The sequence below is a fragment of the Chiloscyllium punctatum genome, chromosome 1, assembly GCF_047496795.1.
Source record: "Chiloscyllium punctatum isolate Juve2018m chromosome 1, sChiPun1.3, whole genome shotgun sequence".
Lineage (NCBI taxonomy): Eukaryota > Metazoa > Chordata > Chondrichthyes > Orectolobiformes > Hemiscylliidae > Chiloscyllium > Chiloscyllium punctatum.
The window spans coordinates 159,755,110-159,782,352 of record NC_092739.1 but is presented as its reverse complement, the minus strand read 5'-3'; the positions used below and the strand labels follow the sequence as shown (position 1 = coordinate 159,782,352).

General features: G+C 43.6%; 1 protein-coding gene across 1 annotated transcript in view; it reads right to left on the bottom strand.

Annotated features, from left to right (window-relative positions):
* Positions 1–943: 943 nt before the first annotated feature.
* tlx2 (T cell leukemia homeobox 2) overlaps positions 944–27,243 on the bottom strand; it is a 61,024-nt gene continuing 34,724 nt past the window's right edge. Inside the window, exons 2-3 of the mRNA XM_072577601.1 lie at positions 8,283–8,520; positions 944–1,369 (exon numbers count right to left, since the gene is read on the bottom strand). Coding sequence (XP_072433702.1) covers positions 1,150–1,369; positions 8,283–8,520 — 458 coding nt within the window. The 3' untranslated portion in view covers positions 944–1,149. The remainder of the gene's footprint in view (positions 1,370–8,282; positions 8,521–27,243) is intronic.

Genomic DNA, 27,243 nt, shown 5'->3' with positions numbered 1-27,243 from the left:
GAAAGCAAATGCAACGCTAATATTTATTTCAAGAGGGCTAGAATACAAGAGCTGAGCTGTACTGCCTTGGCTGCATAAGGCTCTGGTCAAACTGCATTTGGAATATTGTGAGCAGTTTTGGGACCCATATCTAAGGAAGGATGTGCTGGCTGGGAACACGATCCAGGGAAGGTTTACAAGAATGATCCCAAGGATAAGAAGTCAGTGCAGGCTGAAGGGCGTGTTCCTTTGCTGTATTACATTGTATTGTTTTAAGGCTTATCATGTGAGGAATGGTTAAGAACTCTGGGTCTGCACTTGATGGAGTTTCGAAGGATGAAGGGGAAATCTCATTGAAACTTGCAGAATACTGAGATGCCTGTGTAGAACAGAAATGGAGAAGATATTTCCACTGGTGGAAGAGACTGGTACCTGAGGGCACAGCCTCAGAGTGAAGGGGTGGCCCTTTAGAACTGAGGTGAGGAGGAATTTCTTCAGCCAGAGGGTGGGTGACTCTGTGGAACCAGTTGCTACTGAAGGCTGTGGGGGCAAAGTCATTGGGCATATTTAAGACAGAGATAGATCGGTTCTTGATTAGTAAGGTGATCAAAGGTTATGGGGAGAAGGCAGGGTAAGTGGAGTTGAGAAACTATCAGCCACGATTGAATGGTGGAGCAGACTTGATGGGCTGAATGGTCCAATTCTGCTTCTATATATAATGGTCTTTCAGGCTTATGGAAAAGGCAGTAGTTTGGAACGAATAACTTGTGCAGGCCGTCTGAATTGTAATAAGTCTACATTTCTGAACTTATCTGGTTAACACTTCCTACATACTTCTCCTCAGCCAAGTGCCTCGGGATATTTTCTCTTGTTCTTCTATTTAAAAGCCAGTTACTGTACCCAGGGGATGAATTCGTTCTCATTTTTAAAACAGCAAGACTGAAATTTTGATTAATTGAGCCTTTTTAATTTTTTTTACATTGCAATAACCTTTTAGCAAGTTTTTTTTTGTGTGTGTCTGATAACTATACTTAATGTTTTAAAAAGAAAAGATTCCAGCCAATAATATACAGTAATGCGCAGCACTATTTGGTATGAGGGGCTTGAGTGTCTCTGCCAGTGGGGAGAGAAGAGGAAAGTTCCCAAAACGATCGCCAGGGTGTTAGTCGCTTAGACCACCGATGCCACTGAGGTCACGGAGGTGATTTTGCTGCTGTCGTCTGCCCAAGGCTGGAGGTTCTGCAGGGCGTATAGTGAGGCATTGTGCAGGCACAGGGGGTCCTGCTGAATGGGCTGAGTCAGCGATTTCTGGAAGGCCTCTTGCTGGAGCTGGATCATCAGTCGATTTGCCTGCTGCCTCTCCGCTTCCCGTTCCTCAGCCGTCTGCCTCCTGATTGGAAAGATAACCAGAGAGAGAGAGAGAGAGAGGAAACAGGTCATTATGGGGAAGAACCTTCTTATTCTCTTATGGAATCAGAGAGTCATACAAGCACAGAGACAGACCCTTCAGTCCAACCAGTCCATTCTGATCATAATCCAAGCTGAACTAGTCCCACCTGCCTGCTCCTGGCCCATATCCCTCCAAACCTTTCCTATTCATCTACTTATCCAAATGTCTTTTAAAGGGTGGAATTATACCCACATCCACTACTTCCTCATGAACCATTCTGTCTGTAAAACATTTGCCCTCATGTCTTTTTAAAATCTCTCTCCTCTCACCTTAAAAAATGTGGAGGTGCTGGTGTTGAACCAGGGTGGACAAAGCTAAAAATCACACAACACCAGGTTATGGTCCAACAGGTTTATTTGGAAGTACAAGCTTTCAGATCGCTGCTCCCTCGTCAGGTCCACTAGCTACCTGATGAAGGAGTGGCAATTCGAAAGCTAGTACTTCCAAATAAACCTGGTGGACTATAAGCTGGTGTTGTGTGATTTTTAATTTTAAAAATGTGACCCCTAGTCTTGAAATCCCTCATCCTAAGGTAAAGACACCTACCATTAACCATTTCTGTACCCCTTGTGATTTTATAAACTTCTATAAGGTCACCTCTCAACCTCCTCCTCCAATTCAGTCAAAAAGATTCCAGGCTATCCAGCCTTCCTTTATAACCCAAAACTTCCATACCCAGTAACATCCTGGTAAATCTCTTCCGAGCGTTCTCCAGCTTAACAATATCATTGCTACAACAGTGTCACCAGAATTTGAAACAGCATTCTAGAAGAGGCCTTACCAATGTTTTGTACAACCTCAACATGACTTCCTAGCTCCTATACTCAAAGTACTGAGCAATAAAGGCAAGCATGCTAAATACCTTCTTAACCAGCCTGGCAAGCCTTTAAAATCAAAATCTGATGGTAATGGGTTGTTTCTTTTCCACGACCTCTGGTTCACACCAAAGTTGCATCATTCATTAAATGTCTATCCTGTCTGTTCTATGTTTATTTGTCTCTTTGCATGAGTGTGTGTCTTGCATCTGCATGGGTGCATGAATCAGCCTCTATCAGTGAATTAGAGGCCTTTGAAACTGAAAGAATATGTTGGAAGAGAGAGACTTGTTGCTCAATCTTCTCATCAGGACAGAATGCAAGAATGCCAAATTTCCAACAATTGAAACAAGTTATAATGCAGGAGGAAAGGGTGCTGATTGGTCAATGCATCAAGATTTGTCAACCCAATCAGCACCTTGTTCCCCTGCAATATAAAGTATACACAAATGTTTGAAATTTGGCATTCTTGCATTCTGTCCTGATGTGTGCAAGATGAAAATATTCTGCACTGAAAATGTGTTGCTGGAAAAGCGCAGCAGGTCAGGCAGCATCCAAGGAGCAGGAGAATCGACGTTTCGGGCATGAGCCCTTCTTCAGGAAAGAAGAAGGGCTCATGCCCGAAACATCGATTCTCCTGCTCCTTGGATGCTGCCTGACCTGCTGCAGTTTTCTAGCAACACATTTTCAGCTCTGATCTCCAGCATCTGCAGTCCTCGCTTTCTCCTTGTATTTTTTTTCAGAGAGGTTGTAAAAGACACAGGTTTCAAAAAGTCTACATTGAAGGGTTTTAGGGCCAGTTTGATTATAGCTAACAGATACTGCCTCGGGAAACAGGCTTTCGAGTTTTTGGAAAAACACATTTGCACATTTGAAAGGCGAATGGCCAGTTCTCTCAGCTCAGCTTTACTCAGTTTGGTTTGGCTTTTAGCAGTAGTATTTTGAAGCTGCCGGACCCAAAGAAACAGATCCAGGCTGGTCTTCTCTCTCTGATTTCTCTCTTGTAAGACCCTGTGTTTGAATTTATCTTTTGTGCCAAGAGGTGTTTATGGGGATTGGTTGCAAGTATTGGGAACAGCATCATTAAGTTGGGATAATCTGTTGGGTTTTCGGATAGGTTAAGTTATTCTGCATTCTGTTCTCTTTCGTTTGTGTTTCATTTGGTAATCTTGTAAATAAATTCTGTTTTGTTTATAACTTAGTGATTTGACCAGCTGCATCCCTCCTGGAATATCCACCTTACACCTGCTTAAAACAACTTGCAAAGTTAGGATCTGGGCTACTTCCTTGAAATGTTTTGAGGGGTCTGGCCTGGTCCATAACATATTCAACATGTTGAGCCTTATCCACCATTTCACACAGACACAAGTACACAACTGTACTCTGCCATGCTTCAGGTATCTCTCCCCCCACCTCTCCACTCCCGTGCCACCCTAACTCCAATCCCAATATCTACTCATTCCCTGAGAGACTAGAACTCCATGAATCTCAGCCTGAACTTTCTTCCACAATTCTCTGAGTTATTGAATTTCAAAGGTTCACAACCCCATGCATGAAGAAGTTCCTCCTCATCTCAGCTCAAAATGATGCAAACAGTGCTTGAAAATTAGAGATGAGCGAGAGGCCAAGAAGTGGAATAATACAGAGAACTTGGGTTGGGGTGGGGGGGGCGGCGAGGGGCTTGGGAGGAGAGGATTCGAGTGATGAGGTCAGCCAGAGTTTTGAAACAGAGGTGAGAAGTTTTAAAATCGAGACACTGGTGCACTTCATGTGCATTGCAATTCTCCACTAGGGCACTTCCATTTGTCAAGTTTGCTGCCTGTATGCACTGCATTGAGAAGTGTGTGGGGAATCTAGCATAGCGTTGAGCGGTGTCATTTGGTGACAAAACATGCCCTCTGCAGCAATCGGCAAGAGAAAGGTGGTTCAATGGTGGGAAGCGACTGCGGCAAGATTGGCAAAGGAGAGGATCATGAAATGAGGCAGCCCCAGATTTGGCCACATGGCCCATTGAGCCAGGTCTTTAAAAGTTGCATTAAGTTAATGTAACTCGTAGAGACGTGGAATTGTACAGCATGAAACAGACCCTTCAGCCCAACCCGTCCCTGCCAACCCGATATCCTAAATTAATCTCGTCCCATTTGCCAGCATTTGGCCCATATTCCTCTCAACCCGTCCTATTCATATACCCCATCCAGATGCCTTGTAATTGTACCAGCATCCACCACTTCCTTTGGCAGTTCATTGCATACATGCACCACCCTCTGTGTGATAAAAGTTGCCCCTTAGGTCCCTTTTAAATCTTTCTCCTCTCACCTTAAAGTTGTCCCCTCTAGTTTTGGACTCACCTACCCTGGGAAAAGATCTTGGTTATTCACACTATCCATGCCCCTCATGATTTTATAAACCTCTCCAAGGGTACCCATCAGCCCCCTCCAATAGAAAACAACCCCAGCCTATTCAGCCTCTTCCTATAGCTCACACCCTCCAATTTTGTCAACATTGTTGTAAATCTTTTCTGAGCCCTCACAACATCTTTCCTATACCACGGAGAACTCACCTGCTCTTTCCTTATAACCCTGCAAATCCTTTCTCCTCCATCTATTAATCTAGTTCCATGTGAAGAGCTTAGTTTGAAACTGCCTCAATTTTGTCTGTCAGGCAGCTTGTGCCAGATTGTAAAACCTCATTGTGTTTAATAGAGAGAAGAAAAATCATATCCTGTCTGGGTTTTTTTGCCAATTATCATTAAATCTGTGTCCTTAGGTTACCAACTCTCTTGGTTCCAGTTTCTCCTTTGGTGAAGTGCCTCATAATTTGGAATGCCACTATAAAATCTGCTCCTTTTCTGTTTCAAGAAGCTGGAGGACAAGGGTAAAAGCTGTGACAGTCTTCACTTATGAGTTAACAGGCTTGGATCTTAAATCAGAAGAGATACATTTATATTGGATCTTGAAATGTTAACCACTTCCCTCTCTGCAGATAGTACCAAATCTGCTGGGATTTTCAAACACTTTCTGTTTTTCTTGTCTCTGAACAAAACCTGAATATGGGAGTGTACTAGAAGTACTCAATGTCTTTTAGTTACTCTTACATTCTTGGGAAGTTACTCTATTCATACTTCCCACAAACGCGGCATGTTTGAACACATTGGCTGTAGCTTGCAGCAAAAAAATGAGCTACAATTAACCTCACAAATTCAGGTAATTGTTCTTTCCTCAGGGATGGTATCAGATTTTTCTGTCAGTGACAGGCAATTAGGCTGGTAAACTCACCTGTTCTTTCCTTATAACCCTACAAATCCTTTCTCCTCTGCAGAGGGAGAGAGGGACACGGACACACACACACACACACACACACACACACACCCTGTGTTGTACAAATAGCTACCGTAGGCAAAATGACAAGTAAGCACCCTGTAGTTTGACAGTGGTGAGTTCACAAACGTCAGATCAAAAGTGCCATTCTCAAGGCCAGCAGGTGTTGGTAATGGTTTTGCTAAGTCACCTAACAGTTCCTCCAGACTCACAACGTGCTTCCTTATTCGTCCCATTAGCACCCACCCTTCTTGCCTCACACCAACACCTCTTTTGTCATTTAATTTCATGTCCAGTGACCCTTCTTCAGAACATCTTAAAGCTCATCTCAAACCATCCATCCTGCCCACAGGAAAATGCCATATCGGAGTTCAAACTTGTGATCTCTGGGCTCATCAGTCATTTTAATCACCACGGACAGCCTTTCTGCTGTGACGATTATCCAGGTCCAAATTAGTATTTCAGTTCAAGGCCTTTTCTAGTTCTAAAGAAAAGTTTCTTGGTCTGAAGCATGAACAATATTTCTCTCTGTATGGAGTCTGGCGAGACCTCCTGAACGTTTCCAGACTTTTCTGTTTTATTTCAGATTTCCAGCATCTAAAAGACTTCAATTTTGTATGGAGCTAAGGTTGCTGGATATAGCTAAGAAAATGATCAGCTGTAATGAGGTCATAAATAACAGGAGCAGGAGGAGGCTGCAATCACTGGAGCTTAATTCCCCAACCAACTCAGTTCATGACTGATCTTAAATTTTGACTCCAGTTGTAGAGTTAGAGAGTCATACAGGACGGAACCGGACCCTACAGTCCAACAAGTCCATGCCCACCATGTTCCATATCCCTCCAACCTTTCCTATTCATGTACTTATCCAAATGTCTTTTAAGTGTTGTAACTGTACCTGCATCCATCACTTCCTTTGACAACTCATTCAAAATATACAAACCACTTTCTGTGGAAAAAAGTTGCCCCTCGTGTCCTTTTTAAAACTTTCCCCTCTGCTCTTAAAAATATGCCCTCAGCTTTGAACTCCCCCGTCCTAAAGAAAAGACCCTTGCTATTTATCTTATCTATGCCCCTCACAATTTTGTAAACCTCTATAAGGTCACCAGCTGCCAGCCTCCTACACCTCTGTGGAAAAAGTCCCATCCTGTCCAACCTATAATTGAAACCTTCCATTCCCAGGAACATTCTGGTAAATCTTTTCTGAACCCTCTCCAATTTAATAATATTCTTCCTATATCAAGGTGGCCATGGCTTCACGCAATGCTGCAGAGGAGGTCTCGCCTGTATAACCTGACATGACGTCTCAACTCCTTTACTCAAGGGTCTGAGCAATGGAGACAAGCATGTCTCATGTCTTCGTAACTCGTCTGATCCCCAAATCATATGACAGTGGGTACTGCAAGATCCATCCATCTCTGTTTTGAGTTTGCTCAACAACTCAGCAACTTGAAGGCCATAAAACAGAAGAGCAAAATTAGGCCATTCAGCCCATTGAGTCTGTTCCACCATTAAGTGGAATCACGGCTGAACTGATCCTCTTCAATGCCATTTTCCTGTCTTTTCCCATCACCCCTTGATTCCCTTACTGAGTAAAAATCTGTCTATCTCAGCACTGAATGTTCTTAATGGCCTAGTCTCTACAGCCCTTTGTGGTAAAGAATTCCACAGATCCTCTTACCTTCTGGAGGAAGAAATTCCTCCTCATCTCTGTCTTAAATTCACATTCCCACCTCATTCTGAGATTATGCCCTCTGGTCCTACACTCTCGCACAAGGGGAAATAATCTTATCTCATTTACCCTGTCAAGCCCCCTTAGAATCTTGATTGTTTCAATAAGGTCACCTCTCATTCTTCTCTATCCCAATGAGTACAAGCCTACACTCTCCTCACATGATAGCCTTTCCATACCTAGTACCAACTGAGTGAACCATTTCTGGACTGCCCCCAATGCTAGTATATTTTTTGTTACATAGAGGACCCAAAACTGTTCACAGTATTCCAGCTGTGGTCTCACCAGTACCTTCTATAGTTTCGGTGCAACCTCCCCACTTTTGTAAAACAAAGAACTGCGAATGCAGGAAATATGAAACAAAAAACAGAAACGCTGGAGAAACCCAAGAAATCTGGCAGAATCTGTGGAGAGAGAAACAGAGTGAACGTTTTGGGTCCAGCGACCCTTCTTCAGAGCTGAAAGGATCTGTGAAAGGTCGGCATTTATGACAGGGGTGGGAGGGGTAGAATTGAGGGGGTAGAAGAGGCAAGGAGGAGGAAGAGTGAAACAAATAGGTAGAGATGGTGCCCAGAGGGAGAGAAAAATGGGGAAGATGACAAAGGGATAGAAAGACAGGGAGTGAGTGAGCGCTGAATAGGTGATAGCGTCATGGAGGCATATAGCATGGAAGCAGTGATCACAGGAACTGTGAATTGTTGAAAATCTACTCCCTTTGAAATATAGGCCAGCATTCCACCTGCCTTCCCTATTACCCACTGAACTTAGATACAAGCTCCATCTGAGTGAAGAAATTTCTCCTCACTTCAGTTCCCTTATCCTGAACTGGTGACCCCATTGTTCGAGGTCCTCCAGCCAGCAGGGGGAGTCAGTCTCTCAGTGCCCACCCTGTCAGGCTCTCTCAGAACCTTTATGTGTTTTAATGAGACATGTTGAGTGGTGAAACAGGCTCAAGCGACTGGCCTGTGACTTGTAGGGGCTGGCATTACCTCCACTTGGTCCTTCTGTTCTGGAACCAAGTCTTGACTTGGGCGTCGGTCATCTTGAGGGCCTTGGCCAGAGTGGCCCTCTCGGCTGAGGCCAGGTACTTCTGCCGGTGGAAGCGTTTCTCCAGCTCACAGATCTGCAGGCGGCTGAACGAGGTCCGCGGCTTCTTCCGCTTCGGAGGAGTGCGGTTCTGGTACGGGTGCCCGATCCTCCTGGCCATGGTGAAGGGTGACAGGGCAGCTGGTGGGAGCAGAGGAGGGGGGCAAGAAGTCAACGGTAAGCTGGCAGGAGGAAACAAAAACACACACCGTCGCAACAAAGGGAAAGGGGAGGATGGATTTCCAGGGAGATTTGTTTTGTGTGGCACTAGTACTGAGGGTGGACAAGATCAGAAGTCACATGACACCATGTTATAGTCTAACAGGTTTGTTTGTTTGAAATTACAAGCTTTCAGAACTCTGCTCCTTCAGGTGTAATGGAGGGAAGCAGACAGGCACAGAATTTATAGGTGAAGAGATCAAGATTGTACAAATGTCGATAGGTTGAATAACAAGTCTCTTGACATTCCACTCACACCATTTGTACGATCTTCTGATCTCTCTGCCTATAAATTATGTGCCTGTGCACTTTTTTCCTTCCACTTCACCTGATGAAGGAACAGCGCTCCGAAAGCTTGTGAGTTCAAATAAACCTGTTGGACTATAACCTAGTCTCGTGTGACTTCTGACTTTGTACAAAATGTGACAATGGATGGAAAAAGAGACCTGTTGCTGCAATTTTTCCTCTTGCACTCATCAGGACATCAACACGAGAATGCCAAATTTCAACCAATCATAAACAATTTACACAACAAGTGCAAATGGTCCTAATTGGTCTGCAAATTGATTCTGATTGGCCGAGGAGTTGCAATGTTGGTGATGTACAAGTTCAACCGTGTTCTTATCACAAACACAAGGGGCCATATGTCCTACAGCTGTTCTGAAAGCTTATGTGTTTCCGGGACATGAGGTTGTCTCCCGGCTCTCAGCTCATGACAGATCATGTACTCACGGTTATTATAGTTCTTTTTTATTATTGGTCCAGCTACAAAACTTTCAGTTTGTTGTCATTTTTCTCTCCAAGCTCTCATAACTATTGCTGGGCTAACAAGAGGTTGGGTCAAGCTGGGCTCACTATCAATCCCCTGCCTGATCAGACTTGCTTTCACAGGCGAGTCCAGGCTGTGACTGTTGTACAGGAAAAGGCATCAGTCAAACATGTTCCTCTTCAAACCTGGCCTCAGGTGAAACAATGCGCAGCAGTCCGCAAGCAGGACTGGCCTCAACTTTAATACTTGCCTGTCCTGTTATTGCAGACAAACATAGTCTAGCACTTGGGATCTTCCTCATCTGTGTCCTCCTGACTTTGCAAAAATAAAACCTTTAAAAACTTATTTCTCTGAAATTAAAAATCACACAACACCAGGTTATAGTCCAACAAGTTTATTTGGAAGCACTAGCTTTCGGAGTGCTCCTCCTTCATCAGGTGGTTGTATATTCCAGTATACTCCACAACTTTTAATTCCTGCCTCCTGCCTGATTTTTAACTTTGTACACTCCAGACCAACACTGACACCTCCAAATCATGGCTATTTCTCTGACATTGTTTTATTTCTCACCAAGACTCCTCTATCTGCTGTAAGTTCTCCTGCTTGTTTTCAAATCCCTCTGTGGTGTCATCCCTCCCTATCTCTACAAGCTCCTCCAGCCTGATGACCCCCCCCCTCGCCAATATCTCAATGCACATCTTGTGCTTTCATTGGCTTCGGCCCTGCACTCTTGAACTTGTTCCCTGAATTTCTCTCCCTTTCCACCATCAACACACTTGGTTATCTCTTCGTGTGGCTTAGTATCAAGTTTTATTTGATAGCTTTCCAATGAAGTGCCTTGGGATGTTTTCCTGCATTAAAGACACCTTATAAGTTGTTCAACCTGGGAGGGCAAACACAATGGTTTCCTGCGTTGCCTTGTGGTTAAAATAGTGGTTAATTATGTAGTTGGAGCCCCATTTTGCACATTTATATGAGGACCCTGCTAGAATCAGTCAGACTTTTTTTTCAAGATTAGAGTGGTGCTGGAAAAGTACAGCAGGTCAGGCAGCATCCAAGGAGCAGGAAAATCAATGTTTCAGGAGGAGCCCTTCATCGTGCCCTTCACCTGCTGTGCTTTTCCAGCACCACTCTAACCTTGATTCTAATCTCCAGCATCTGCAGTTCTCACGTTCATCCAGGCCTTTTCTTTTTCAACCTCACAGAAAAGTAAGTTAAAATGAAACACTGGGGATAGGAAGGAAGACCTTGGCAGAAAGGTCGCCTGGCAGACTTTAACTGCTTAACCTGACCTCCCTCAGCCTGTGGTATGACAGGCAGACAGGATATAATCACCTCTGCATATTATATCTGTAAAGATTCCCTCCCAGTTAAAAGTGGAAGTGCTGTCATACACAGAACAGAGGCACAATAGCACCTTCGTTAGGAGGAAAGTATAAGTACATGGTGACATGTTTACATAGGCACGTCATATTGTAAGTCTGGAGGTAGGGAAAAGACAAGCATGAAAATGTGACAGAAATTTGACAGAGTAAAGTTTTGTTAAATGGTTTTTAATATACATATTTAAGTATAAATACAAATTATGACTGTTTGTAGCTACACCTGCCAAGAAATCTGATTGTTATATCCTCCCAAATTCACAGTAGTTTATCTGCAACCACCACTTAACCACATGTTGGACCCATCTCTCTACTCCCCGCTACTTTGCCTCTTAGAAGTACATGGTACATGTATGTATAGAATATGTATATTAAATGTATACACACATTTTCCAAGTTTCTACACAATAGACTGAAAAGCAAAAGAAAAACAAATATTGTAACGACACACTTTCCATGCTGTCTTAAGGCTGTCCTCGGCAAGTTAAGTATTCTTGAAATGTATTGGCAATTGTATGATAGGAAACTCCGACCGCCATTTTGAGCACAGCAAGTTTCAACAAGCAGCATTGTGATAGCAACCAGAGAACCTGCTTTAGAAATGTTGTTTGTGGAGCAAATAATCAGCAGGGGTTGGGGGGGGGGTGGTGGTGGAAGCACAGAGGGGGGTGTTCTGCTCTTCTTTAAATACTAGCTATGGGTGTTTTCACTTTCAGCGGACAGGATGGACAGTATATCTTCAACAGTGCAACGCTCCCTCAATACTGGGCTTGGGGTCTCAACCCAGAATATCAGTTTAGGTCTCTGGCCTGGGGTTGACTCCAATATCTGTAAAACACTTTGAGACATTCTGAAGTCATGAAACATTCAGTCCCTCCACCACCAATGCTCAGTAAGAGCAGTGTGTCCACCATCAACAAGGTGCACTGCAACAACTCACCAAGGCTGCTCAGACAGCACTTTCCAAACCTGCCACCTCCGGCAACTCGAAGGACAAGGGTAGCAGGTACATGGGAATACATGCAAATCCACCTCCATGCCATATCGCCATTCCTTTGCTGTCGCTGGGTCTGCTCACCCTGCTCTTGGAAGAATATTATTAAATTGGAGAGGGCGCAGAAAAGATTTACCAGGATGTTGCTGGGAATGGAGGATTTGGTTTATAAGGAGAGGCTGGATAGGCTGGGACTTTATTCACTGGAGCCTAGGAAGTTAAGGGATGACCTTATAGCGGTTTATAAAATCATGAAGGGCATGGAAAACATGAATGGTCAAAGGTCTTTTCCCCAAGGTTCGAACGTTCACAACTGTAGGGTATAAGTTTAATGTGAGAGGGGAAAGATTTAAAAGGGACCTAAGGGGCAACTTTTTCACACAGAGGGTGGTTCGTATGTGGAATGAACTGCCAGAGGATGTGGTAGATGCAATACAGTTATAACACTTGGACAGGTACATGAATAGTCTCAGTCTCACCATCTTGTTGAGGGAGGGCGGTTTGTCTCAGTATGAAGAGGGGCTTGCAGTTATCTCTCCCTTTTAGTTCTGGAATTATTGCAGGAAGTATGTGCTGTTCTCCTGAAACACCAAAGCATGGAAGAAGAGAGACACAAGTACAGAGACAGAATAAAGTAAGCAGAGGCAAAGCAATAGTCACAGTGACAGAAAGACAGAGACAAAGCAGAGAGAGAGAGAGAAATAGACAGTGAAAGAAACAGAAATATGAACTATAAGAGAGAGTGAGAATTATAAGTTACAGTGAGAAAGTGAGAGCCTACAAGAGAACTAAGGATAGAGCATGAGGGACACAGAGACAGAGTTCCCATGAAGAAGGAGAAAGGGTCCACTCTTTGCTCGGTCTACCTTTGCTTATAATGCTGTGGGAATTTGGGATTCACATGGTGTCAGAAACTAACGAAGAAAAGCGTTTGAACTTAAATACTGCCCTAAAGGCTTGGATTAGTTCTGCCAGCACTAAGTCCGATGACTCAGTGACATTTAGACCAAAGATTCCTTCAATCATGGGTGTATTGTTGATCCACCCTGTACCTGATACCGAACACCTGAACTGAAATATTAACAATTTGTGATGCCAGCACCACAGTTTCCTTTGCTCTTTTTTCCCTTTTCATTTCTCTCTCTCTCTCTCTCTCTCTCTCTCTCTCTCTCCCCCTCTCAGTTCATACAGTGACTCCTGAAGGGATACAGTTTCCTGTGTGTTGGTGTGACCCAGACATGGATGGTGAGAAATGAACCTACCACCCCCAACGTCGATGTTCCTGCTCCTCGGATGCTGCCTGACCTGCTGTGTTTTTCCAGCACCACACTCTCGACTCTAATCTCCAGCATCTGCAGTCCTAACTTTTGCCTAGCTGTTTATTATCACCTAGTTGGTAGTGGGCTTGTTTTTTGAAGCATTGGTTTAACACAACTGAATGCTTTGCTCTTTTTTTACCACATAGAACATAGAACATTACAGCGCAGTACAGGCCCTCCAGCCCTCAATGTTGCGATGACCTGTGAAACCAATCTAAAGCCCACCTAACCTATACTTTTCCATTATCATCCATATGTTCATCCAATGACTATTTAAATGCCTTTAAAGTTGGCGAGTCTACTACTGTTGCAGGCAGGGCATTCCACATTTTTCCTACTCTCCAAGTAAAGAACCTACCTCTGACATCTGTCCTGTATCTATCACCCTTCAATTTAAAGCTATGTCCCCTCGTGCTAGCCATCACCAACCAAGGAAAAAGGCTCTCACTGTCCACCCTACCTAATCCTTTGATCACCTTGTTTGTCTCTATTAAGTCACCTCAACCTTTTTCTCTCTAACAAAAATAGCCTAAGTCCCTCAGCCTTTCCTCATAAGACCTTCCCTCCATACCAGGCAACATCCTAGTATGTCTCCTCTGCACCCTTTCCAATGCTTCCACATCCTTCCTATAATATGGTGACCAGAACTGTACGCAATACCCCAAGTGCGACTGTACCAGAGTTTTGTATAGCTGCAACGTGACCTCATGGCTCCGAAACTCAATCCCTCTACCAATAAAAGCTAACATACCATATGCCTTCTTAACAACCCTATCAACCCGGGTGGCAACTTTCAGAGATCTATGCACATGGACACCGAGATGTCTCTGCTCATCCACACAACCAAGAATCCTTCCATCAACCCAGTACTCTGTATTCCTGTTACTCCTTCCAAAGTGAATCACCTCACATTTTGGTGATAGACTGAAGACAGATAGGAGTTGAGAGTGATGTTGCTGGAACAGCTGGTCAGGCTGCATCCAAGGATTTTCCTGCTCCTCGGATGCTGCCTGACCTGCTGTGCTTTTCCAGCAACACACTCTCAACTCTGATCTCCAGCACCTGCAGACCTCACTGTCTCCTCCTTGAAGATAGATAGGCCCAAAATGGGTAAAATGAGCTTTCATCCTTGAAGGCCATTAAACAATCATTTGGGGCAGTAGGGTGGCACAGTGGTTAGCAATGCTGCCTCAGAGCGCCAGAGACCTGGGTTCAATTCCCACCTCAGGCAACTGTCTGTGTGAAGTTTGTACGTTGTCCCCGTGTCTGTGTGGGTTTTCTCTGGGTGCTCTGGATTCCTCCCACAGTCTTAAAAATGTGAAGGTTAGGTGAATTGGCCATGCTAAATTGCCCGTAGTGTTAGGTGTAGGGGAATGGGTCTGGGTGGGTTGCTCTTTGGAGTGTCGGTGTGGACCTGTTGGGCTGAAGGGCCTGTTTCCACACTGTAAGTAATCTAATCTCTGCAACAATCCAATTGTTTTCACATTAACTTTTTATGATACCTCATTTACTAAATCCAGATGACTTTTTAAACTTAATTCAAATTCTTGATTACACTGGTGAGCTTTGAAGTCATTGCCATTGGGACATAACTACTGCATTAAGACATAAAGTCTAGAGATGTACAGCATGGAAACAGACCCTTCGGTCCAACCCGTCCATGCCGACCAGATATCCCAACCCAATCTAGTCCCACCTGCCAGCACCCGGCCCATATCCCTCCAAACCCTTCCTATTCATAAACCCATCCAGATGCCTCTTAAATGTTGCAATTGTACCAACCTCCACCACTTCCTCTGGAGGGTACAGTCTCAATCCCAGTCTCAAGGATGCCACAGTCATCTGTGTTGGCGGTTGCCTGTGTTTTTACACAGTGAGGCCTGCCAACAAGGTCTCTGCTCACATGAACAGCAGAGCAGGAAGATCTGGGACTGTCACTCACTCGTGGGACATCTACGCTCCAGTACCTCACACATGGAGGACTTGATCGCCCGCGTACTGGTCCAGGTGGCATGGATGCTGCTGGATGGACACTTTGTCCAATGACTGCAATGATTTGTAGTCTTCTGCCAGTTTTTGTCTTTTAAGTACTGGGAGTCTGACAATGTTGCCAATGTGGCTATTGTAGGCTCTCTTACTCTCTGACAACTGACTGCCTTTCTTTCCTCCTACTCACTGGGGTGACACAGTGGCTCACGCTAGGGACTCGGGTTCAATTCCAGCCTCGGGCGACTGCCTGTGTGGAGTTTGCACATTCTCCCCGTGTCTGTGTGGGTTTCCTCACACAATCATAAAGATGTGCAGATTAGGTGAATTGGCAAAGCTAATTGCCCATAGTATTCAGGGATGTGTAGGTTAGGTGCATTAGTCAGGGGTAAATATAGGGGAATGGGTCTGGGTGAGTTACTCATCAGAGGGTCGGTGTGGGCTTGGGCCAAAGGGCCTGTTTCCACACTGTAGGGATTCTATGATTCTATGCTGCCCCTCCCACTTCTCCAGCGCCTTCTCCCTCAGTGTTCCCTTCACTCTGCCTCTGTATCCAACAGTGCTCCCCCTGCAACCTCTACCCTCACTGCTCCCACCTCCACCCAAGTGGATGTAGTTGAGATTGCTCAGTGCTAACATTTAAAAATGAGACAGGGCAACACTTGTGATACTTCCTGCTGGTTTTGGGGTGTGTTCCACTGCTAATTGCTGCCCTCTTCCTGTGAAGACATAAAGAGGGGACAAAACATAAAAGCAAATTTCCAATGCTGCTAATCGAGAGGTGTGTTTTGAAGATCCACATTACCAATTTCTGTTCACTCTTTTGTTGCTGGATGTTAACAATCTTTTCCTCAAATGGGATAATTTGTTGAACTGTGACAGCTCCTGCTCTAACGATGAAACCTGTCTGTAAACTTGTGGATTCAGAAAAGGAGACAGATCATTTATGCACCGAACCACAACCTCCCTCAAGCTCCACTCCCCTCCACATTCCCCCACAGCATCCACATTCCTTGCCTCTCCACCCTCCCCTCCCACACCAAACCTGTCCCTCCATTCAACATCATCATGGTTGATCTAATTGTGATTCCATATTCCTGCTTAACCCCCAATAAACATTCACTTACCAAGAACTTCTCCTGCATTATCCCGCCTTGTCTATAACAAAATGCTTATTTCTGGCCTCAAGGGCGATTGACCACATCCTGCTGTGGGCCATTGTTAGGTATAGCCTCCCTTACTTGTTATGACCTTATGACATCGTGACTTCTTGATTGTAGTTTGTTCTTGATTTTGCAGAAGCGGGAAACAGATGCTTATAATTACTGTTTGTACAGGCATATCTAGCTTAACCCCCTCCCCTCACAGCGCCTTATCTATTTTACTGTAACATCTAGGTGAATGTACAGCCATGGGGTCCCCTCACCACTGTCATATGCATGGGAGGGCTGTGAAAGTTGACATTCAAGTATGCGGCCAAGAAGTGCATTAATATGGGTCAGCTGATTGGGAGAGATGTTACAAAGATACTACTGTATTCATTTTTTGGACACTCATATTTAAAGGATTGTGGACGGTAGTTCATTTTAAACTAATAAGCTACCTAGATTGTGTTTTTATTCTCAGCTCACACAATGATTTGAGGATACAGTAGCTTCCCTGACTCATTCCAGGGGGTGATGAATAGTCTGCAACATTGCTGGGGTGCTAAAATCATCTGTATCTCAGAGCAGAGGGCAAATTTCCTCCCTGAACAGCATTAGTGAACGAAATGGGACTTTATAAGAATTTAGTAGTTTCTTAACTAGTATTAATGAGTTTCATTAATTTGTTGAAATTCTCAGAGCTATCTTTGTAGGCAATGGCCTCATGGTATTATTGCTAGATTGTTAATCCAGAGACCCAAGTAATGTTCTGGGGATTCTGGTTTGAATCCTGCCACAGCAGATGGTGGAATTTGATCTCAGTAAAATCTGGAAGTAATGGTCTAATAATGAGCATGAATCCATTGTAGATTGTTGGAAAAAAACATCTGATTCACTCATGTCCTTCAGGGATCATCCTTACCTGGTCTGACCTACACGTGACTCCAGACCTAGAGCAATGCGGTTGACTCATAACTGCCCTTTGGGCAATTAGGGGTGGGCAATAAATGATAGCTTGGCCAGCGATGCCCTCATCCTGTGAATTAATTTTTAAAAATAAAAGAATTGAACTCCAGAGTACCAACATAGTCCTCTGGCTATTTAAACTAGTAATGTTACCAATGTGCCAGTGGGCGGTCTTATGGGGAAAGTTTGACAGACTCGGCTTGCATCTGCTGAAATTTAGAAGATTAAGCAGCAACCTGACTGAAATATAAGAGATTCTCAAGTGTCTTGGTGGGATGGCTGTGGACAGAATGTTTCCTTTTGTGGGAGAATTGAGAACTAGGGGGTCACTGTTTAAAAGAGGTCACCCATTTGAGACAGGGATGAGGTGAAATGTTTTCTCTGAGAGTGATGTAAGTCTTTGGACCTCTCTCCCTCAAAAGATAAAGTGAGTCTCTGAACATTTTTAAGGTAGACAGGAGAAGTTCTTGGTAAGTGAATGTTTATTGGGGGTTAAGCAGGAATATGGAATCACAATTAGATCAACCATGATGATGTTGAATGGAGGGACAGGTTTGGTGTGGGAGGGGAGGGTGGAGAGGCAAGGAATGTGGATGCTGTGGGGGAATGTGGAGGGGAGTGGAGCTTGAGGGAGGTTGTGGTTCGGTGCATAAATGATCTGTCTCCTTTTCTGAATCCACAAGTTTACAGACAGGTTTCATCGTTAGAGCAGGAGCTGTCACAGTTCAACAAATTATCCCATTTGAGGAAAAGATTGTTAACATCCAGCAACAAAAGAGTGAACAGAAATTGGTAATGTGGATCTTCAAAACACACCTCTCGATTAGCAGCATTGGAAAATTGCAAACAGAACAACCTGGTTTGAGATTTTAATGGTCTCGTTGCTAATTTCATGCAGCAAGAGAATGCAAGAGATAAAAGAGGGAAAGAAAGCTGGTTTGGTCTGAGGCCACGTGGACCAATAAAATGTATACTTTTTAGCTGCTTATTTGAAGAGATGAGAGGCAGCACTTCCATAATAAAACTGATCTGAATACTGGAGATGTTTTAGACTGCAATGTTTGTTCATAGTGTCACGAAGCACAATTAATGTCACTTGGACACCAGCACCCATATCATTGCTTTGACTTCAAGGCTGATGGGGAAATTCAAATCCATAACAAGCATTATGAGTTGGCCAGTTACAGCTGAGCATTCCATGATCCTCATGACAAACTTCATTTTAATTTGGGATAGACTAATGACATTGAAGGCTGAGCGGCCTCCATTATTGGCTGTCTTCTGTGCAGGATAATCACATGATTTGGAAATAAATAGGGCAGTGGGACTAAATAGATTGCTCTTTCAAAGCGATACTGCAGGAGGGCTGGGCTGAATGGCCATCTTCTGCACTGTACAATTTTGTGATTGCATGATTTTAACTTGAGACATTGATGAGTGGGATTTCTGAAAGGGAATCTGCGTTGGGGGGTAGCTCAAGGCGATCGGGGGAGGGGGGGGGGACATAACTGCAATACCCTTTGTTGACTCAAGTAGTTGACTTTTTAAGCATTAAATATTGCCCTGTGGAGATAATTTCTTTTTGCAAATGTGTACAACTCATGATTTAGTTGAATCACAGTGTAATTGCTAAAGGCCAAATGGCCTCCCCATTTTAAGATGAATAACAATCTTGAGTAAGGCTGAGAGTCTGAGTTTGAGCTGAGGCCAGGAGTCTGAATGTGCACTGAGGCTGGATGCTCAGGTTGTTGGGGAGAAGAAAGAAGAGAAAAAAATACACAAAAAAGAAAAAGAAGAAAAATAAACAGATTGAGATGATGGCTAAAGCATCCTACACCACTGCCATATCCCAAGTGTCCTGAGCCATATTCACCCTCAATCAACATCACACAGCAACAGATTATGTGGACATTATCACATGACTGTGGGAGCCTAATGAGCCAACTGGTTGACTCATTAAAATTACGGCTGCACTTGCAGAAATACTTCATACTTCATTGGCTAATCTGCCTTTTAAGCTGACTAATGGTCGTGAAAGGCACTATGTAAATGAAAGCCTTTCTTTTCTCATTCGCCCTCCTTGTATCCTTATACTGTTCTTTGCATAGATATCGCCTCTCTCTCTCATTCCCCATCTTGCTTTCCATTCGTTAGACAGATATCAATGGAGGGGAAATCTTCTGAAGAGTCCCACATTATGTACAAGATGGAAACAATTTATAAGCTGGAGTTGAATGTGATATAATGAAGAATGAGAGAGTTTCTGCCATGGCTCAATCATTTGATAAAAGGGGGTTGGTGCATATTTGTAAGGAGTTCTTTTTCTACAACTACATAAGAATGTTGGGGAGACCAAACTTGGAGTACTGCATACAGTATTGATCAGCTGAAATACCTGCCTTAAAATTGGGCAGAAAAAAAGATTAGAGTCATAGAGTCATAGATATATACAGCATGGAAACAGATCCTTCAGTCCAACCCGTCCATGCCGACCAGATATCCCAACCCAATCTAGTCCCACCTGCCAGCACCCGGCCTATATCCCTCCAAGCCCTTCCTATTCATATACCTTTAAATGTTGCAATTGTACTAGCCTCCACCACTTCCTCTGGCAGCTCATTCCATACACGTACCACCCTTTGTGTGAAAAAGTTGCCCTTAAGGTCTCTTTTATATCTTTCCCCTCTCACCCTAAAACTATACCTTTTAGTTCTGGACTCCCCCACCCCAGGGAAAAGACCTTGTCTATTTATCCTATCCATGCCCCTCATGATTTTGTAAACCTCTATCAGGTTACCCCTCAGCCTCCAACGCTCCAGGGAAAACAGCCCCAGCCTGTCCAGCCTCTCCCTGTAGCTCAGATCCTCCAAACCTGGCAATGTCCCTGTAAATCTTTTCTGAACCCTTTCAAATTTCACAACATCTTTCCGATAGGAAGGAGACCAGAATTGCACGCCATATTCCAACAGTGGCCTAACCAATGTCCTGTACAGCCGCAACATGATCTCCCAATTCCTGTACTCAATATTCTGACCAATAAAAGAAAGCATACCAAACACCTTCTTCACTATCCTATCTACCTGCGACTCCACTTTCAATGAGGTAGATAGGATAGTGAAGAAGGCGTTTGGTATGCTTTCTTTTATTGGTCATATTGAGAACAGGATTGATTCCAAACAGGAGAGGGTTGTCTTTTAAGCAGAGTGATACTCATACAGCACTTGTTCATGCCTACCAGGTTTCCCAAATTGAACTAGTCCCACTCGCCTGCATTTGGCCCATATCCCACTAAACCTTTCCTATGCAGGTAGTTCTTCTATAATGCAATGGTTGCGTTCTTGTACAACCCCACGTTATAGAAAGATCACGCTTGAGAAGCAGCACTTAAAGTGTTGGTGGTGTAATCGCTTTACAGCCAACACACGTTTTAAAAGTTTGCGCTTTACAAACAATGTCCCCAAAACGTCAATAGCATTACAGCGAACCTCAAATCAGTGGTCAGCTATTTAAGACAATTCTGCACTTACAGGGTGAAATGTCTACCCCGGAGGACTGATTGCAGTCAGCACTGAGATTGATAGATTATTGGTCACTGGGGGAAGAAAATGACATGGAATATGATGCAAGTGAAATCCATGATCAGAGATGATCTCACCAAATGATGAGAAGGCTTGATGGGCTTTACATGATATAGGAAAAGAAGGAGGCTATTTGGTCCATCAAGTTTAAACTAGTATGGCAGGGGGGTGGGAACCTGAGCTGTATACCGGAGGTGAGAGTTGATGCAGGTGAGGCAATAGCAAGAGGTAGACCAGCTAGTGGGAAGGATTTTCCTGGCAAGGAACCAAGGTATCAGTTAAAGTGTGTTTGCTTTAACGCAAGGAGTATCAGGAATAAAAGTGACGAACTTAGAGCATGGATCAGTACCTGATGCTATGATGTTGTGGCCATAACAGAGACATGGGTTTCTCAGGGGCAGGAATGGTTGCTGGATGTTCCAGGGTTTAGAGCATTTAAAAAGAATAGCGACGGGGTAAAAAGAGGAGGGGGTGTAGCACTACTAATCAGAGAGGGTATCACAGCTACAGAAGCTTCCATTGTCGAGGAAGATCTGCCTACCGAGTCAGTATGGGTGGAAATTAGGAACAGCAAGGGAGCAGTCACCTCTTTAGGGGTTTACTACAGGCCCCCCAATAGCAGCAGGGAGATGGAAGAAAGCATAGGTCGGCCGATTTTGGAAAAGTGTGGACGTAGTAGGGTTGTTGTAATGGGTGACTTTAACTTTCCCAATATTGATTAGAACCTCCTTTGATCAGAAGATTTGAATGGAGCTAATTGAGGTAGACTAATGAATAGAGCTAATTGAGGCCAGAGACTATTTCCCAGGGCAGAAATGACTAACACGAGGGGTCATAGTTTTAAGCTGGTTGGAGGAAAGTATAGAGAGGATGTCAGAGGCGGGTTCTTTACACAGAGAGTTGAGAGAGCATGGAATGCGTTGCCAGCAGCAGTTGTGGAGGCAGGGTCATTGGGGACATTTAAGAGACTCCTGGACATGCATATGGTCACAGAAATTTGAGGGTGCATACATGAGAATCAGTGATCGGCACAACATCGTGGGCTGAAGGGCCTGTTCTGTGCTGTACTGTTCTATGTTCTATGTTCTATTAACAGATACACGGAACACTATCCCCTGCAAGTTCTCCTCCAAGCCACTCACCATCCTGACTTGGAAATATATCACCATTCCTCAGGATTCTCCAAAGATCAATTGCTGGCTAAATTAAATTTCTAAATTTTGAATTGCAACTGCAAAGGAACTCCATATAATGTCTAACTCATCAACAATTCAGACACTGTCTGTTGTTTCTGTGTCAGCTCCAGTCTTGTGTGTTCAATGTTATGTCATATGCAGATAATAAACATTAGATTATAGAAATAAATCAGATATATTAACCCTAGGAAGTAGAGGAAGAGAGGAGAGACGGAGTGTCTACACATAAAAAGAAATCATTTATATTCAATAAGAAGACTTCACTGCCATACACATATCACTGTATATATTTATACAATTCAATAAATAGGTCTTAAACTATCAGATTACTGAGGAACCAAGTGACTTCAGTCACTTTTACATCCAATCAAAAATCCAAGATTGCACAGTGACTCAATGGCATCAGTAACTGGTGAGGAAATCCTTGTGGATAGAGATAAACTGACTTTGAGTGTCTGTGGCCTATAGCTGAACATAGTACTCTCCTATGTAGACAAGACATCAATCTCCCTGGCTTAGGAACAAACAGTTGGGTTTGAGACCGCTCATTATGGATGAAGATGCGATAGTGTAGGGGGACAAGCTGAGAATAGTTCACAGGTTGGCACAACATCGAGGGCCAAAGGACCTGTTCTGCACTGTATTGTTCTATGTTCTATGTTCTATGTCTCCATAGGCTCACCTTCTGTTGAGAGAGAGAGAGAGTGAGAGAGAGAAAAAAAACCTCTCTTCATCTCTATCCTAATAAGCAGTCTTAACCCAGATGAAATCAAATCTGGGTCACTGGTGCTGTGAGGCAGCAGAGCTAACCACTGAGCCACCATAGCATTCCCTGAGCTAAGCAAGTTCTTATCACATGGTAGTAGATGCATGGAACATGCTGCCAAGGGAGGCAATAGAAGTAGTTATGATGTCAGCAGATATGATGGCAGAAGTGGTGGCTCAGTTGTTAGCACTACTGTGTCACAGTGAGCCAGGTTCGATTCCAGCCTTGGGCAACCGGTTTGTGGAGTTTGCACAATCTCCCCTTGTTTACATGGGTTTCTTGCCATGGTGTAATGATCTGCCAGTTAAGTAGATTGGCCGTGGGAAATGTACGGTAAAGGGTGGGGGTCTGGGTGGAATGCTCTTTGGAAGGTTCATTTGGACTCAAGAGGCTGAATGGCCTGCTTCCAAACTGTAGGGATTTCATGGGAGCAATGTTGAGAAGCACTGATAGAGTGGATAGCCAAAGACCGTTTCCAATGGTGGAAATGTCTATCACGAGGGGGCATAATCTTAAGGCAATTGGAGGAAGGCTTACGGGAGATGTCAGAGGTAGGTTCTTTACTCAGAGAGTGGTGGGTGCGCCGAATGAACTGTCAGCAATAGTAAGCTTTATTCCTGATGAAGGGCTTTTGCCCGAAACGTCGATTTTACTGCTCCTCGGATGCTGCCTGAACTGCTGTGCTCTTCCAGCACCACTAATCCAGAATCTGGTTTTTAGCATCTGCAGTCATTGTTTTTGCCAGCAGTAGTAGTAGAGTCAGATACATTAGGGACATTTAGCGACTCTTGGATAGGCATATATATTTAACAAACCTATATCATTTTACTTGCATGACACTGTAACCTTTTGCTATAAATTCTGTGTCTTATGGTCCTGCTTCACAGCTACCTGATGAAGGAACAGCGCTCAAAAAGCTAGTGCTTCCAAATAAATTTGTTGGACTATATCCTGCTGTTGTGTGATTTTAAGTCTGTTTGATGATCTACACCTCCCTACTACCATGAGTCACTTGTGAATTTAGCTACCATGCCTTTGATCTCTCCACCAAGTCATTGAAAAAGAAATTGAGGGCCCAGCTCAAACACCTACAGGGTCCTATTTGTCATATTCTGTCAATCTGAAAATGACCCAATTATGCATACTTTCTGATTGCTGTTAAAAATCACACAACACCAGATTATAGTCCCAGGTTTAATTGGAAGCACTAGGCACCTGATGAAGGAGCAGCGCTCCAAAAGCTAGTGTTTCCAATTAAACCTGTTGGACTATAACCCGGTGTTGTGTGATTTTTAATTTTGTACACCACAGTTCAACACCAGCATCTCCAAATCATTTCTGTTTACTGCCAGCAAACCAATCTTCTAGCCATACTTGTATATTATACCACAAGCTCCTACTTTGTAATAACCTTGCATGTGAAACCTTGGCAAATGGCTTCTGGAAATCCAAATACAGTACATCAATGGGCTCTCCTTTATCCACAGCATGACTCCTTTAAAGGATTCCAAAGAATTAACCAAACATAATATCCCTTTCACAGAACTAGACTGACTCTTCCTGGTTGCCTGGGTTTTTCCAAGTGTCCAACAATAACCTTCTTACTGGTCTATTCTTGTGCCTTCTGAATGATTGACCTCATAGCTATAGTTTTCGGTTTTCTACCTCTGTTTCTTTTTTGTGCAGAGGTGTTAAATTAGCTATTTTTCAGTCTGATGGATCCAATCCAGAGTTTAAGAAAAATTGGAAAATTAACACTAATCCTACCTCATTGCCCACTTATTTTGAGATCAGAAGGATGAAGCCCATCTAGGTGCACAGACCTCCATCAGGCAGAAGTGGGTACTGCAGATGCTGGAGATTAGAGACAAGACTCCTGATGAAGGGCTTTTGCCCAAAATGTCGATTTTCCTGCTCCTCGGATGCTGCCTGACCTGTTGTGCTTTTCCTGCACCACTCTAATCTTGACTCATACCTCCATCAGTTTGCTCAGTACAGCCTGCTTGGTGATTGTCATTTAACCATGTTCATTTTTTTTCCTTTCACTTCCTGATTTATAACAATGACTGGAACAGTTTTTGATTCCTCTGTAGTGAAGACAGAAACAAACCATTTGTTCATTTCATCCACCATTACCTTATTATCAGACCATAAAACAAAAGACGCAGGATTAGAAATAATCCATTCAACCCAATCAGTTTGCTCGACCATTCTATGAGGTAATGGCTGATCTGATAATCCAAGTGCCCAGTTTTAATCACCATAACAATTGATTCTAGTACTTTTCTAGTTATATACATCAACCCTATAGCTTCCTGTATTCTGCCTCCCTCTCTTGTTGAATAAAGGGGTTATATTTGTTATTTCCCAATCTAATGAAACTCTTCTAGAATCGTAGAGATTTTGGAAAATTAAGTTTGACACATCTAATACCACCTTAGCACCATTTTTTAAAACTCCTAGGTCAAGTAGGACTCAAAGACTTATCAATCCTTGGATTCATCAGTTTACTCAGTACATACTTACTATTGTTCATACTTTCACCCCAGTTCACCTCTCCCTTCCAGTTCCTGATTTACAGTTACTATTGGGATATTTTTGTATCCTCTACAGTAAAGATGGAAACATCATACTCAAAGAATCGTAGAATTCTTGCACTGTGCATGAAGGCCATTCGACCCATCAGGTCCACACTAACCCACTGAAGAGCATCCCACCCTGATTCACCCCCCCCCCCCCATCCCTGTAACCCTGCATTTCCCATGTTAATCCACCTAGCCTACATATTCCTGGACATTGTGGGGTAATTTAGCATGACCAATCCACCTAACCTAGACATCTTTGGACTGTGCAAGGAAAGTGGGAACACCCAGAGGAAGCCCATGCAGACATGGGGAGAATGTGCAAATCCTACACAGACAGTTGCCCGGGGGTGAAATCGAATGTGGGTCCCTGGTGCTGTGAGGCAGCAGTGCTAACCACATTCATTTCATTTATTACATCTGCCATTTCTTTATTATTGGTCATTCTCACCCAGTGGAGAACCAACATCATTTTATTTGTTCTTTGCCCTTTTAGATCCCTTTGAAGACTCTTGCTATCTGTTTTTACATTTCTAATTAGCTTTCCCTTATGTTCCGATTTATTTGTCCTAATTAATCATTTAGTCATTCTCTGCCATTCCTTGTAGTTTTTTTATTGATTTGCAGAATGTGGATGTCACTGGCTAAGCCAGCATTTATTGCCCATCCTTAATTGCCCAGAGGGCATTTAAGAGTCAACCACATTGCTGTGGGTCTAGAGTCACATATAGGCCAGAACACGTAAGGACGTTAGTGAACCATATGGGTTTTTCCAGCATCAAAATGGTCATTTTGACTCGTAATTTCAGATATATAATCTTTTCTTTAATTTCACCATTTGCCATGGCAGGATTTCAACCTGCATCCCCAGAACACTGAAATGATGTCTGAGGTAAAATATCGAAGAAGGGTCACTGGACTCAAAATGTTAGTGGTGTTTTCTCTCCACAGATGCTGATGAGCTTCTCCAGCAATTTCTGTTTGTGCTCCCCCCAAACATTACCTGAGTCTCTGGTTTAAAAAGCCAGCAATAATATCACTAGACCATCATCTTTCCATGTCTGACTGCCACTCACTTTTGTCCACTCAAATGTTTTTGCCTTATGTTTGGTGGTCTATTTAACTTACTTAGTTAAGCACAGATGCTGGGTGCTTTCCTTTGTTGCAGGGCAGTTAAAAGACACACAACACCAGGTTATAGTCCAACAGGTTAAATTGGAAGCACGAGCTTTCAAGGCGCTGGCCCCTTCATCAGGTGGTTGTGGAACAGGACCAGAAGACACAGAATTTATAGCAAAGACATTGTTGTAGGTCTAGAGTTTCATGTCATCCAGTCCAGGTATGGACCGCAGACTTGATTCCCTTAAGGATATTAATGAACCAGATGGGTTTTTATGACAATTGACAAAGGTTACATTAGTCCAACATTTTATTCCGGATTTCTACTGATACAAAGTTTACCATCTACTATGATAGACAATAGACAATAGGTGCAGGAGTAGGCAATCCTGCCCTTCGAGCCTGCACCACCATTCAATGTGATCATGGCTGATCATCCTTAATCAGTATCCTGTCCTGCCTTATCTCCATAACCCTTGATTTCACTATCCTTGAGCGCTCTATCCAACTCTTTCTTAAATGAATCCAGAGACTGGGCCTCCACTGCCCTCTGGAGCAGAGCATTCCACACAGCCACCACTCTCTGGGTGAAGATGTTTCTCCTCATCTCTGTCCTAAATGGTCTATCCCATATTTGTAAGCTGTGTCCTCTGGTTCGGCGCTCACCCATCAGCGGAAACATGTTTCCTGCCTCCAGAGTGTCCAATCCTTTAATAATCTTATATGTCTCAATCAGATCCCTTCTTCTAACCTCAAGGGGATACAAGCCCAGTCGCTCCAGTCTTTCAGCGTGAGGTAGTCCCACCATTCCAGGAATTGACCTCATGAACCTTCGCTGCACTC